Source organism: Cuculus canorus, chromosome 2 (genome assembly GCF_017976375.1).
Source record: "Cuculus canorus isolate bCucCan1 chromosome 2, bCucCan1.pri, whole genome shotgun sequence".
Classification (NCBI taxonomy): Eukaryota; Metazoa; Chordata; class Aves; order Cuculiformes; family Cuculidae; genus Cuculus; species Cuculus canorus.
The window spans coordinates 73,600,893-73,616,268 of NC_071402.1; the positions used below are offsets into that span (position 1 = coordinate 73,600,893).

The 15,376-nt window shown below is 39.3% G+C and overlaps 1 protein-coding gene across 3 annotated transcripts in view; it reads left to right on the forward strand.

The window, feature by feature from the left end:
* GRB10 (growth factor receptor bound protein 10) overlaps nucleotides 1-15,376 on the forward strand; it is a 147,036-nt gene that overhangs the window by 85,590 nt on the left and 46,070 nt on the right. For all 3 annotated transcript variants that reach the window (XM_054058562.1, XM_054058564.1, XM_054058563.1), the window contains exons 4-5: nucleotides 4,222-4,438; nucleotides 7,252-7,393. In XM_054058562.1, the coding sequence (XP_053914537.1) occupies nucleotides 4,222-4,438; nucleotides 7,252-7,393 (359 nt within the window). The remainder of the gene's footprint in view (nucleotides 1-4,221; nucleotides 4,439-7,251; nucleotides 7,394-15,376) is intronic.

The window sequence follows — 15,376 nt, forward strand, 5'->3', positions numbered from 1 at the left end:
GAAATGCAACCTGGTCTGTAGTTCAAAGCTGTGATTCTTTCCATGTTCAGGTTTTCTTTTTACAGTAAACAGAATTTCTGCTGTGCAATATCCTCCTGACAGCCATGGAAATATCTGCTTTCTTTGGGAGGCTAGCATGGATAAAGCTGAGTGGGGCTCATTTCAGCTTTTTGCTCCTTCAGAGTAAGTGGGATCCTGCCCAGTCCTTTTAGCTGAGCTTGACATGTCAAGGCCAACAACAACCAGAATAAGTAAATAGATCAGGATCTAGGATGTAGAGAAGTGCTAGAAGAGAAAAACAAGTGCAACACAGTTAAGCACAGATTAAAGTTTGCTCAGGCCTAATTGAGGGGTTATCATCCTTCCTATGGTATGCTGAGAAGCATTCAAATGGTATTTGACCTGCTTTTGTTTTGGTGGAACTTGATAGCTTAGCTTACTAACTCAATAGAGGGTTTGTAACAAAGTTTTCTTCTTTCCTTGAATTGAACTTTTAATTTTGTTCTTGTAATTGCAATCGCAATCGTGATTTACTTTACCCAAAATATTCCTTGCAACATCCAGTAGAGCTGGTTTGTGAACAAAGCCAAAGTTGAACAAATTGTGGGCAAAGAAGCAAAATGAAGTATGTGCGCTTTGGTTCTCATTTGCGAAAGAACATTGCGTGCGGTAATACTAAGTATATTCTTATTGTATAAGAAGTCTACAAAACTGCTAGTACCACACCAGAAGTATGTCAGAGCTATATTTTGCCAGTATTTTCCCTTTAAGAATGACTTTTAAAAGAAAAAAAAAGCTGCTTGCATGTTTCTTCATGGAAGTGATAAGCTAGCCTCTATATTGAGAAATTAAAAAAACAGACCTCAAATATCCACTTTCATGCTCCTTGATCTTACAGCAGAATTCAATGCAGATTAGGGAAAATAGCCTTTAGTATCCCTGGAAACGTCTGCAACATAGTTGGAGAGCTGAAGGCTTCTCAGCTACCTACAACTCTGCCTGCTCTAACCTACAAAGATGATTCTTCCAGGTCATCCACAGTAAGTGTGTGCCTACTTAGAGGACCAACATGATGCCATACTGGCTCAATGGCCAATGATATGCAAGTTTTGCTGTAACTAGCAAGCTTCAAAATCAGTTTTGTCACCATTTTTTCTATGTAGAACGATCTTGATAGAGGCTGGGTCTCACTGGTTGGTAGAAAAAGATACTTTGAAGGGTTTCACTGTACGTGAAATTTCATTCTGAATAGTGTACCTGCAAGTGGTTAAGGCGGCTTAGAAATCCCATGTTTGATTTTGATGTAGTAAAACTCTTGTAGAGAGCTGTCACAAGTAACATGCTGGATTACTTGGCAGGCTGAGACATCTGCTGGCACTTCCAAGATAGGCTACAGCAGTGACTTTTCCTATTGCAACATGCTGAAATCTCTCCAAAACATAATGGTACTTACTAGTAAATGCTTTTATATAGAGATGAAACTGTATGAAATTCAAGATTGCAAGCTTTGTCTTCAAAAAGCTTGTGGATCTGTGCTTCTGCAGAAGTTTTATAGAAAGACTGAGGGCTATTATTAGCAGTGCTGCACCTGCGGAGAAAAGGAGCTGACAGAGAAGTGAAACCAGATTCTGGACTTGAGTGCAACGTATTATTAGGAAAACTCTATATGCACCTCATCAGTGCCTGTCCTGTTGGAAATTGAATTTAGGTGTGTAATTGATATGCTTAAAAGCCTACTAATGGCAATTCAATGCTTTAAAGTATGTACTTGGTTTGCTTAGTATTTTGCATAAAGTGCCTCATTTTATGCATATTAGACTTCATATTACACCTTTGTGCCTATTTGATTATTCAAGGATAACTTGAGCAGACTCTTAATCATTCCTCCACTGTTAGAATAATCTGAAAACTTAATGATCTCACATGTTAATGCCATTGCCGGAGTTGTTAATAAATTAGGATCATTGGTGTCCAAGCTGTATGGACTTCCACAGAGTGCATGCCTTGACTTTTCTTCCCTTTCTGCTTTTCACCCTGCTAAACAATTGCTGTTAGTTGCTGTAATTTACTTCCCAACTCTGTGGTCAGGGTCTGTCTTCTGTTTCCTTCATCAGGGTTTTACTTGACTGCCATCTGACACCCTGCAGCTTGATCTTCTGGTACTCTAGATGAATAATAAAACTCAAAAGCCTTGTAATTCAGCCTCTCTGTCTTTATACTCCTACTCCTGTGGTTGTGATTGCTCAAGAAGTGTTTTCAATGCGTCCTCCAAATAGGATAAGAATCTGGAGGATGGAATGAAATTTAAATTGCAACTCTGTCTTGAGGTCCCTAAAAATAGCAGGAAAATTATTGTAGACTTTTTCCAAGCAAAGCAAAGTGTAGGTTATTGAAAATGCATGAACTGCCTGACAGAGAAATGGTGTGGCCTAGTGAAGGTGAGTCTTAGTGGTAGGGTAGTAGCTGTTAAGCACAGAGATTGAGGGAAATAGCCATAGAGAGATGAAAGGAAGAAACCTGTTTGTGGGTTGATGGTTTTTTTGGTTTTTTTTTTCTTTGACACATGTTCAAACCTAGAAATCTTGTGTGTACATTTGCAGTGAAGGCTAAGTGGCTTTTACTTTTAATAAAAGGCCTACCAACTTTCAGTGAAGAACATAGTATTTCAAGTCATTAAATAGAGCTCAGATGTAGGTATGTGACCAGCACTTGTTTAATTCTGAGCAGGGCTTTGGTTCCTCCAACACCGAGAACTGGGTTTGTCAGCATCCAAAACAATTGCTGTGTAAATGCCATGTTCAGATCTGGTTATGGTTGTTGACCCATGTTGTTGGTGGACAGAAATTGAGTGGTGCTGTTTCAGATTACATCCTCAAGAAAGGTGACATTGGTACAAAATCATTTATGGTATCACAAAGAAAGTATTGTAATTTGTTGCAAGCTGAATAGCTGCTCCTAATGGTTTGTTACCTAGAGATCATGGTGCAAGAAAATATCTGGAGTCAAAAGCATATCTTAGCTGCATAGTGCTGTGTAGATATTTGCTCGCTCTGTTGCTTGGCTCTGCTTCCCATCTGTGTCATGAAGAGATTTGCGAGGTACAAGGTTTACAGGCAGAAATGCTGTATTTTACCAGACCAGTTGATACAGCAGGAAAATAAGGGCTTGGTTTTGGATGCATAAAGTTGCATTTGGTCTGCAGTAGCTGTTCAGGCAGTGGTTGTGCAGTAACCAGAAGCAGATATCGATGTGTGTGTTCGTCAGTCCGCTGAACTCCTGATAGGGACTGACGTAACTTGTGGCTAGGGAATAATTACAATACTCTGAAATATGAGTGCAGAGAGTGGTTAGTGCAAAGGACTTGCAGAATTTTGTCGTCTTGCAGAGTAATATGATCGTTAAGGAGGAATAAATGAGCACAAATTACTTATTTACTGTGAGGTGAGGTGGCATATATAGAAAGGTTGGTGCACATTTTAGGGACTGATGTTCCTCCAACCACCCACACTGTACTCCTGGTTGATTTAATTTGAGCGTTTTGAGGCAGAGGTCTCTCTATCACATTGCCAGAGCAAAGATACAGATCTTTTTTTTGTGAAAAGTCCTTGGATTGATAGTCAAAAGCTTCCATTGCCCTTCAAAATACCCTGTCACAGAAAGACACAGAAATACAGATAGGGTTTTTAACAAACTGTAATGATGGCTTTCCAATGTATGCAGCAGAAATAAGTGTTTCCAACCTGTTTATTTCTGCAACACTGTCTAGGGTTTTTTTCTTCGAAATTGTCAGATCTTGAATAGTGTTTATCGTACTATTTGATACAATGACTGGCTGAACTAAGATATCTGTAAGTGGTGTAGTTTTGAAATATATGTCAATTTATCAGTAAGTGAAGTGGTTCTTCACATTAGCATTGGTGTTATTAAAAATCCTGCCAAATTTTGGTTATACGTATAAGTGAATACTCTACTAGTAGAAATATTCCACTCTGTGTGAGCAGGTTTTCACTAAGGAAGGCAAAATAAATATCCAATGCTGGCCATTATTAGCTGAATCTTTCTGCTCCAAAATAAATGTTTTCTTGAATAAAAGTTCGTACTGTAAAAATATAACTGTAAAATCATGTGGTAACTCTACTGAAACTTAGCCTTTTGTCTTTTCCAGTTGTCTTTTATCTGAGACTTCTAAATGTATTACACTGCCTACGTTTTTTCTTTCAGATGACGATGTGGACCTAGAAGCTTTGGTAAACGACATGAATTCCTCATTTGAAAGTTTATACTCTACATGCAGTATGCAGTCGGAAACCACTCCACTCCTTCAAAATGGTCAGCTCAACCGCAGCCAGTTGCCGTCCTCAGGATCTGGCACACTGCAGCCCATGTCTCCGAGGCAGAAGGTGCAGCGGTCTCAGCCAGTGCGCATTATGGCAGTCAGGTAGGAACAGGGGACTTGCCTCTTTTTTTTTTAATGATGTCTTGAACTGACTTCTAAAGAACTAATTTTAAAATAGAAGATCAACTTTGATAAGAGCCTAGTTATGTGAACTGGATTTTTGCACAGAAAAAAAGATGTACCAGGTAGGTGAAGGACATAAATTTTCCCTGTATTTTGTCAAAAGCAAAAATGTCACGTTTTTACCCTTTTTTTTAAATTAATGTTTGATATACCTGTAGTAGCAGATGTGTAGAAGTATATTGCTGGTACCAATTTGCACAAATGATGTGTTTGAATTTATTTCCAAACTGTTAAAAACTGTTTCCTTAGGTGCGGTGCTTACTGATAGCTTCTTGGTTTTATAAAACATAAAAGGTCATGTAGATGGATGAGGGACATTCAGCTAGTTTTGTTTTACAAAGAATACTATTTGTAGAAGCTTCCTGGACAGTCCACGACAAATAAAAAGGGAGTATGTCATAGTTAGTTAACTGTTCTTCAAGGAGTACTTGCAGCTCTTACACCTGAATGCATTATCTGAGTCATTACAGAAAAAGAAGTATTTAAGTTGTCAGGATGGGGGCTTGAATTCAGGCTTCAAGTGGAATATGCTTGGTGGTGGTGGAAGATTATATAGGTGATGCTGAGGTTCTTAAAATCTTCTTTTTAGGCAGCAGGAGGAAAGGAGCTTCTGTCAGCATGAGTAGGTAAATTGCCTGAAGCAGAGGCATATGAAGATTTACTTTCTTTGTAGTTAACAATGTCTTCTTTAAAGTAAGTGATTTATAATAATAGTAATAAAAAGAAAAATCCCAGATGTGGAAGAAGTTGCTGCTAATTGTCTATATTGATGTATTTCCTATAGGAATGGTGTTCTTAAGACAGGCAGCTTTTCTATGTGAATGGGTAGTATGCAGTAACTGTAATATAACCTAATGATGCAATCGTTTTTAAAAGTATTTATTTTTTAACCTTGAATAAGGCTGTACTTGAAAATGCACTCTCTAGAGTGCTGTAATTGTCAATGCTTTGTAAATATGTTGAACATTTAAGCTCTTTTGGGCATTTCAAAACTTGACAAATCTTTTTTGGAAACACTTTGCCTTTCTGAATGCTGTCTTTATGCACAAGAACATTGTGTATTTGTCAAAGAAAATAACGGTAAAACTTTTATTCAGGGATATCTAGACCCCTTTCCTGTACAGAGGAATGGCTGCATCTTTCCACAGCCAGAACAGAATGGTTGAGTGTAGTAATTCTCTTAAGAGCACGGCTTTATATCATGAAGTAAATGATGCACAGCAGCAATTGCAGGCAGAGCAGAGCGTGGTGTAGTGAATTCTCATTTTAAAAGAACCATGCCTTTCTAATATAGTCCACTCTGTCATTCCACTTCTTATAATGGAAGTCAGTAAAAAACTTGCAATAGAGAGCACTATTACACAGCTGCCAGTAGAACAAGTCTACTCGGCTGAAGAAATCTTACACTGTACCCTATGTTGTAGGGAAGTGCACACACGGGTAACAAAAGAAAATAAAAATCAAGCTCGTCAAGTAGTCATTTGCATCGCTCACAGTTATGGTTGGAGGCTCCTACTATTTAGGGCAAATCCCCATATCTGTAGGGCTTGTTCGTGGAACACTAAGGGAACTAAAGTGCAGGACAAGTTACTGGCAGAGCAGATTTCACAGTAGTTATTTTATCAGGCACTGGGTTCTGGTACAGGCAGAGACATAAAGCGTGCCCAGAGTAGGACATACTGCCAGAGGAAAACCCAGTAGTTCTCTGCCAAGCAGCTGTGTTAAGAAGGCTCTACTTGCTGAAGGAAAAATGAGAAAGGAATGCATGAGGAAAAATGAAAGCTAACTGAGTTTTTAATGATTGACATTCCAAAGGCAATCAACTCCTGGATTTGAAAAGTTCTGCGATTGCCACTAGGTGGTGCCTTCTGCAAAGGAGTTACAGTCACTTAGTACATCTTCAATGATGATGCCCTGTCAGTAGGGAAACTTCTAACACCTTGTGTGGTCATCAGTAGATCTTACATCTTTTCAGTCTTATTTGTAGTAATGGGTAGGCTTTAGTTTTCCTTCTGTTGGTGTAGGCAGTACAGGTATATACAAACCAGGACTTCAAAGTGTGTTGGTCCTGCTTAAGACTTGTGAGGCATATGTCAGGAGATGCATGAAAAAATTGTCCGAATAGTAACCTTACAATTAGGTTAAGATGGGAGGTTGTGACTGCAGTTTATTGCTCAAGCTGAGTCTTTGCATTTCCATCTCCAGGAAATGCGAAGTTGCTTGGAGATGTAATCTGGTATTGTAGTGGAGTGGTATTGTAGTGTATTGGTTGCAGTTTCAGTTTAGAGACTTTACTGGAGTGCACCTTTGTGTGCAGTTCCACACGGAATTCGACTCCAAGTGACTACAGTTGTGTCCTCCTCTTCTTTCACATTGGCTTGGAAGAGCTTAACTGATTTCCTGGCACACAGAGCTTAAGCTTGTTAGCTAGCACTTAGCAACAGCAAGTACAGATGAGTATTTCTGGTTATTTTATTCATGCAGTTACCTCAGTTACTCACCAAAGTAATCAAGTATAAGTAACAAAACAAGCGTAGATGTATGACTGGTCATTTTCACAGGTGATTGCCTACTTTATGCTTGCAGTTGCTGTAACTGTATAGGACTTCCTTAGAAAGTGTGATTTCAGTTCCTTTTCTTTAGCATCATTATTGTGATTGGTGGGGCAGGAGATCCCGGCCTTAGTGATGCTAGCTTGCTCCTCTTAATGCTTAGTGCTTCTGTATTTGTAGGCGTCTTCAAGAAGAAGAACAGCAGTTCAGAACATCGTCTTTGCCAGCCATCCCAAATCCATTCCCAGAACTTTGTAGCCCCGCAAGCTCTCCAGTGCTGGCCCCTGGATCTTTACCTCAGAGTCAACCTGCTAGTAAGCATGTGAGTATGGGATGAAGCTGTGTGTCACCTATTTGCATTCAAACCAGCAGTGGACTATTTCATTTTGAAGGCAGAAAGGGAATGTCAAGATAAATAGAAACATTTGTAGGCTTTAGCTCTGAGTAGGGCAGCATTGGCCAAGAAAGTGCCTTCAAACAGGCTTCAGAGGTCTTTTAAGAGGTTTGTAAAATGAAATATGAAAGTGAAGCAAGTCTCTTTCGGATATAAGCATGTTGCAAATGAAGCAGTAGTGCCTAATATCTTGCGGATTTTGTTATCCAAAGTAATGACTTACTAATTCAGAAGTCAAGTTAATTAGCTTAGAGAAGGATTTGGGCGTGTTATACTGCATATTCTAGGTGCCACAAAGAAATAGGTGCCACACTGAATAGTTGTCTGATTTATTTAAGAATGTGGTGCTACTTTATTTTGCTTTTTTTCATGAAGGTGCTCAAAAAGCAAAATAATGTTCTTATAGCATGTAAGTAGGCACAGCCTCTTGTAGTGGGACTTAAGGGGGGAACTGTCCCATGGAAAGCTGGTTGAGCATCTCTCTGGGTTCTTAGCCGTGCAGATAGCACAGACCGAGTTCTCACGTGGTCCAAAGGAATAACCTCAGTGCCACTGCAAACAGCTTTTCTTCTCTGTTCCACTCCACTCTCTGAGAAGCAACCATCTTATTTTGTATCAGTCATTGAAAATGTTTAGAGACTAAAGCTGGGCTCAGCTGTGCTGATTTGCATGGGGATGGGAAGATGTATTGCTCTTAGTGACTGTTGGTTTAGAACAGTTGTGTGCCCGAGTACCCGGAAATATCGTGTTCCGTATCACTGCACAAGTAGTTTGTTAGTAACTCCTACATCTGCTCTAACTGATAAATGGGATTGGGTGGACAGTTTGGCTACAGGCAAGAGACCCTAATGTACACATCTTCTGTATTGCTTTACCTGACTGAGAACAGCTGTCTGTTTCCTTGAAGGACATAGTGCATCTTCATTGATTTTACTGTATTTCTTATACATGCAAGACAGAGAATCAAATAATGCCCTATGAAAAAAAGTAAGTCTTTCAGTTGGGAATTTAGCAGGACCTCATCAGAGGCCTGGGTTACGATTTAAGCAGAGAGGCTGATTTGCCAAGGCAATGCTAATCTGACTCCAGGGGGATTAAAAAAGGGGGAATTCCCTTCTGCCTCCTGGCACTTGTCAGCTGGACAGTATCATAGCTACCTTTGAGATGAATGGAAGATGCTGATGAACCTACTTCTACCTTTTCAAATATGTCCCAGTTTCAGGGATTCTTTGCCTTTTAACTTTGTTTTACTGAAATTAACCAAGCCACCCTAAAAGTGACTCTTGAAAGCCTTAAGGACCCTGAATAGTCTGTACATAAGTTTTTGATGAAATTTAGGAACTAGTTGTTTAACAGCATGTAAATATATAATTAAGCAATCTTTTCTAAGAAGATGGCTATAAAGGCAGAATAAAAGTAGATTTTTTTCCTAAACTTTACTTTATATTTTCTTTAAAAAAAAAAATCTACCTGATTTTAAAAGGTAAAAGTATGTCAAGCCTTGTGAAAGCCTAAATGAAATACGTATCGTGTAGATATGCTTGCAGCTGAAGTTCTCAATCAAAGACAATTCATTATAGTAGTAAAACCTCCTGGTGAAGAGATTAGGAGTTAAAGCATGTTGGACAATAGTGGCTTCTACTGATGATGCAGGTATACTGTTCATTTCAGTTTACCTATTGATTTAGGTGAGAAAAGGATAGGAAAGCATTCTTTTCCTTGCTAATGAGTTATTTTCCTCTAATGAAGAAATAGAAGAACAGAGCTGGAAAAACCTCTAGTTTTACAGTATTGATGGACAAAAGTAGGGAAAAAAGAGTAGGTTCAGTTTCTTCATGAACCTTATTTTTAATACCTTTATTTTAAACATGAAGTGGTGTTGGATAACAACATGATTGGTCTGTTTAGCCTCCTCATGGGTTTTTAGTCATATTTAATCCAATTCTAATTCTCTTCAGTGGAGTCTGCTAAATGTCATGAGTGAAAAATGAGTAAATTAAGAAATGTTGCACATTTTGTAAGTTGATCCCATTCAAAAAAATATGAAGTTTGGGAATGTGAGTATATTATTTTAGGACATGCTTTTGCTTATGTAAATGTCCATAGATACAATATAAACTGATTGTTAACAAAATAAGCGATGAGTTTAATTAAAGAACTGCAACAGCATGTGTAAATGGCTTGCACTTAGTGGAAAGGAGCTGTGTTTTAAGAAAAATATAAACACAATGTTAAATGCCAGCCAAGGTTAAACATAACAATGCTTAATGTAAAATTCTCTGCTTGCAGATTATAAATGAGGATTAAAATTGGAGATTGGAATGAGCCATTCTGGTTACTTGGGGTGTATGAGGTGTTAGAGAAAAGTAATTCACTTCATGCCTCTGCAATTAAATAGGCAAACTGTAGTCCGATCGGCAATGCTGCAGCTCCGATCACACGAGGCATCAGGGCACATGCATGGCCTGGAGGAAATGCTGCCTTTGGTGAGCTTCTACCCAGGGGACTTGAGGGGGACCCAGGCTAATGTCTTCAGGGATTTCAGGAGGGAACAGAATATTTTGTTTGCTGATTGTGACGGGTCACTGAGGAGTTTAGTTGTCTGATACAGCTTCATAAGAAATGAAGTGTCATTAGTATTGTTCCTCATGGAACAACTCAGTCTTACTTTTTGATAATTCTAAAATACCACTCTGCAATGATAAAACCTAGTAGTGGTTATGCAAGAGGAATTTAAAGATCTGGTTATGTTAAGCACAGAAGAGTCTCATGTACCACTGCCGAGCCTCGGATGTAAAGAAATGCCAGCTCTGTTCAAATCTTACTAAATTCAAACTTTTTGCCAGTACATTGTTCCTTGTAGAAGAAGGATGCACATGTGAATGAAAGAGCGATTAAAGGAGCTTTCAGGTTATAAAGCTTGAATTGTATTTGCAGCTGAAAAAATGGATGTCATCTTTCCTCAAATGCAAAATTTTATTCACATAGCTGGAGCTTGAGATGTACATTTCTTGTTAAGATGCTTCTAATCCTTTTCCTTTTTTTTTTTCATCCTATTTTCATTGCTTTTTTAACAAGCAGTTTGCAACATTGCTTATGTGCTGCTCTACATTTGTTTCATGTTCTTTCTTGGCTCAGCAAAGAAAGGTAAAAGCAGTGAAGCAATGAAAAATAGTTGTAATAAACCTTTCTTACTTTTTTTGTGGTAATTCTTTTTGTTTGCTCTTGATGATGAAGCATTTCCTTTATCTTACTCAAAAAACCTGCACATATCAAGAGTAATTTTTTTCTCTTCATATATTTTCTGAGATCTGCTGGGTAATGGTACTGATTTCACCGCAGCAGGAAGCAGCATGCCACCTCTAGCTCTGTTGCCAATCAGGCACTGAATACTGCTTTTGAAGCTGATGGCTGCAGAAGAGTACCACAGCTGCTCCCCAGAAGACAGAGAACAGTGAGAAATAACCAGTCTTCTGTACTAGCACAAAACTAAAAACACATGTAAGCAAATGAGATAGTCATTTAATGGTAGCATCGCTGTATCAGTCTGGGAGGTTACACTGCAGAGTTAGGCTGAATGAAATCATTGGAGTTTTTATTTCACTCTGGATAATCTCTGTTTTAGAAAAAAAGCCTCGATTAAAAGATCTATAGATACTTTTTTATAAGCACATAGGCAGGTTGAGTAACTTATGGGTAATTTAGTAGGAAAATACTTTAGAGGAGAAATAACTCTGAACCTTTCGGTTTCCTTTCAAACGCTGTCCTGCACCGAGCAACCTCCACAGTGTTGGGATCTGTGATGGGTTCTGTGCTAATACGGTTGTGTGAACAAACACATCTGATGGTAGAAGTTAAGAAATGACTTGTAGTTAAATAGATATGTGCTCCTTGGGCATTCAGCGCTATGATCCTTTATTACAGTGCTACTGGTGGAAACAGCCCAGTCAAATATTACAGTCAGAAATGTTAGATATCAATCTGTTGATAGTGATTGGAATGTCATTCTGTAAAAATCAGCATTATTGAAGTTTTAGTAACAGAGTCAACCAGCTGATGAGTGCCTGGGTGAAAAGTAACAACTAGCTGTGCTACTTGGGTCAGTAGCTACTTCAGCTACTGGTGTGGTGAGCGAGACAGTGCAAATGTCTTGTGTTCGGAGAAAGTATAACCTTTCAGGCAGTAGCTGCCAAAAATTTCTTAAGTTCTTGAGTTGAGCTGTGTTGTCTGTGACCTTGGGCAGGAGGAGGCTGACTGGAGAGGAGCTACCTGATCAGTGCATGTGCTTCCTCCTTCATCATGTGCCTCTCTGTCCTTTAAGTACCACCTGTCTGCCTCTCACCACAGAGCCCGACCACAAGCTGGGATAAACCACAGCAGACCTCTGTAAGCATGGAAACACTCCCACTTTCCATGCTGGGAAGGATGTGTAGAGGTGGAAACAGGAAGGACGTGTTCTGGGTGACACAATAGGGTATAGAAAGACTATTTGATTGTTGTTTTTTTCCCTTTCCGTTTCCCCTACATCTTTGTTCTTAAAATGCATGCACACCTGCAAACACCAGATCACCCTGTGTCTGACAGGGACAGTGATTGTGGCTGGGAGACAGGACAGCTGAAAGTTCTTAAAATATCATTTACTTAACAGGATAAATATGCTTCTCAGGAAAAATGGAAACCAGAAAATTAAACCAAACCAAGACCCAACTTTTGTCCAAAAGATTGCTAAAAATATCAGACAGCTAGGTTACCGCTAACTGAAGTCCATCTTTGTGTTGGTGGTATAAACGAAGAACTGGTTGGTAACTTAGTTTATAATTCTGTTTGTGTACAAATATTTTGGAAAAAACATGCAATAATTACATGTAGGTCACTGCAGTGCCACAGGATATTAGGCTAAAGTATCTTGTGTGAGTCAATGAAGCTTTCAGCTGTAAAAATAGGGCAAATTTCTCACATCCCCCCTCTATACAGCCCAGGCAAATTTCCAAATAGCAGTTTGATGTACCAAAATTATGTACCGTTTTCTAGCAAATTAAGTTCACAAATGGGTATGAATTAATGCCATTCTTTTTTTTCCAGATTTAGTTACCCTTCAAGCAAACTCCTGTAAACAGAATTCTTAGTTTTAATTATTTTAATTACATGTTATGGGCACAGTTTTTTTTCATTTTTCTACCCATTAAAGTTTTATATTGGCTCTTTGGACGACAAGGATGTTCATTTCAAAAAGAGAGGCTGTATAAAAATACAAACTTTCGTATAATGAAAATTCTATATACTAACTTAGAATTCATAAATTTTGTACTCGATCCTGCAGTTCAATAACCTTTAGGAACAAGACATTTTGAAAGTAAAAACTGACATTGAGTTAAATCAGTAGGATTTTACTTTCTCTAAGTAGGCCAAGTCCTGTGGCTGGATTAATCTGGACAATTCCTTGGGTCCCAGTCCAGGCAAGCCCTTTGGCCCAACTATAAAATACGAGTTTTCATGGATGTCTGCCATGATATATCAGATTGTTTCTCTCGCATCTTTCTTTGAACTAAGGCTCTTAAGCTACATAAAATCATGCGTAGATTGTTCTGTAGCATGTTTAACTTGGATGCCTTTTTTTAAGAAAGTTGTGAATGTGTTTGGGAAAAAGTTGGGGGTGATCAGGCCTGCACTGCTGGTCTATCATCTAACTGTATGAAGAGTCCTTGCACTTCCCTGGGTGCCCTTCTCTCATTTGGAGAGTAACACTTTCCTGAACTAAATGATGGAAAAAATTTGATGGACATTATAGAAAAAAAGTTGCATTATTTGTTATCTTATCCCTTGTATTGCTCGAACATGTTGTCCCACTACTCCTGAAGAAACTGGGGACATAAGTTAATATGGTTTTGAAAGTTTCATTTGCTCATTATTGAAGAGTAGGGTCATGAATAACTGAAGATTAACAAATCTGCTGGTCTAAGATGAAGACAAGAGGCCTGAGTGCTGTAAGTGCTGAGTGGTTGGTGGATCTGCAGGCTTTTTAGCTGGAGCCCTGTAGTGTACTGGGATCAGCATGGAGCCAAAGCTGCCACTTCTCCTTACTCACGTGTGTTACAGCAAGGGGCTTTGTGGTAGAAAGAAATTAATCTCTGTTCTTGCTTTTGGAAAGTGTCAAAACAGTAGTCACAGTCCCAACATGATATACTGGAAATGTTAAGGGCATCTCGTGCTCAAACCCCAAAAGTATGTTATGCGCTGGGATTTTTTGTTTTTAATGATACAAACCTGGCCCTGCTCCCAGGAGCGTTTTGGCTCTTCACCTCTAAGTGGTGCTTTGGCAGCACGAGTGTGCTGGGAGGAAGGCAATGTGGCTGGGACCAACAACAGCACTCTGGGGGACGCATTGTCCAGCCAGGGATGATCTAGCATGCTGTGCAGGACAAGGCTGGCCTGACCCAAACCTGCTCTGATACACATGTACTAGCAACCACATGGGAGTTCAGCCACACAGTAATGCTTGCAGTTGTTTTAAAAAGCTGTTTTACAGTAGCAAGACCATCACAGCTAACCTTTAGGACTAATTTGTGTAAATACTGAGCAGTGTGTAGTATAAACTGCAATAGTTTTGCATCAGTGTATTCACACTAGATTTTTGTGTGTGCCTCTTAGTTATCTATGTGCCCTTACACATTCTTTGTTGTGCTACATTAGTCTCACTATATTTTATTAATGGCACAGTGAGAATATAACTTGGCTGTCCTATGCTTTGATCAGGAATTGACAGTGCTGAGAAGCTATCAGACTGAAAGTGTGGGTAAAGATAGGAAAATGTAATATGAAAGAAATTCTAATTCTCTCTGTGCCTGGTGAGGCAGGCAGGAGTGGTTTGGGTCTAAACATCAGTGCAGTAGGGAACTGGGGGGAAAAAACCCCAACCTAGAACTATAGTGAGTGATGGTAATTACACTGTAAGTGAATGGTTGAGATGAATCAGAAATGTCACAACTTCATAGTGGTAGCCTTTAAGGAGTTGCTAAACATAGTGGGAGTAGCTTTGCTGAGTCTCAGCTCTCCTTGCTGTCTGGGCTATCTGTACTTCAGGGCAACTTTAAGCATTTTAAATAGAAAATGTTTTGGACCTCTGCTACGCATTAGGACAGGTGCAAGAAAGGACGAACTCATAGGTTTAAAGCCTCTGTTCTGTATCCTCCATAAGCTTGCACTGTTCCTGGCATTTGGCAGCTGAGTTGACCACAAGTTCTTTTCTGAAGTCTGAAGTGAACTGAGGCAGTCCTTACAGAGCTGCACTGGCACCTGCCGCTGAGCTGCGGGTGATCCCCTAGTGAGTCCTGTGGGAAGTCCTGGGAAGACACCCAATTTTTTGCTTGCTTGCTGGCATTTAGTTTAGAGATGGTAGGCTAAGTCAGTGTTTAGTTCCAAACCATCAGCACAGTGGTTGCCTAAGTATTAGGAGCAGTGTAGTTCGTTCACAGCCGGAAAAAGTCATCTTTGGACTTGCTGTAATTACCTGGACAGTGAACTGTGACCACGTTTAAAGTGGACATTTGTTTGACATGTCTGTCTTCACTTAGGTGGTGTTTGTGTGCGGGCACACAGGAGAGGAGTGAACTTGCAAGTTCCTTAGCATGGTAATGGAGTGTTTATGCATTGCTCCAGAGCTTGCAGATACAGTTTTGTTCCATTTCTTAAACAGACGGGATGTTAGTTGGAATTTAATAACATTTTTGCATTGAAAGAATACCGCTAAGTTAATTAAATCATTGTGGACTGAGTTTCAATTGTCTGTGCTATTGATTTAGTGTCTCCTTATTGCTATCAAATTCTTATGGTATTATTCTTTTTCCTAATAGGAATGCAATAGGAGTGCAGGATTACTGTGCTAAAAAGTGATTTTGTTTAATTAATGTAAGT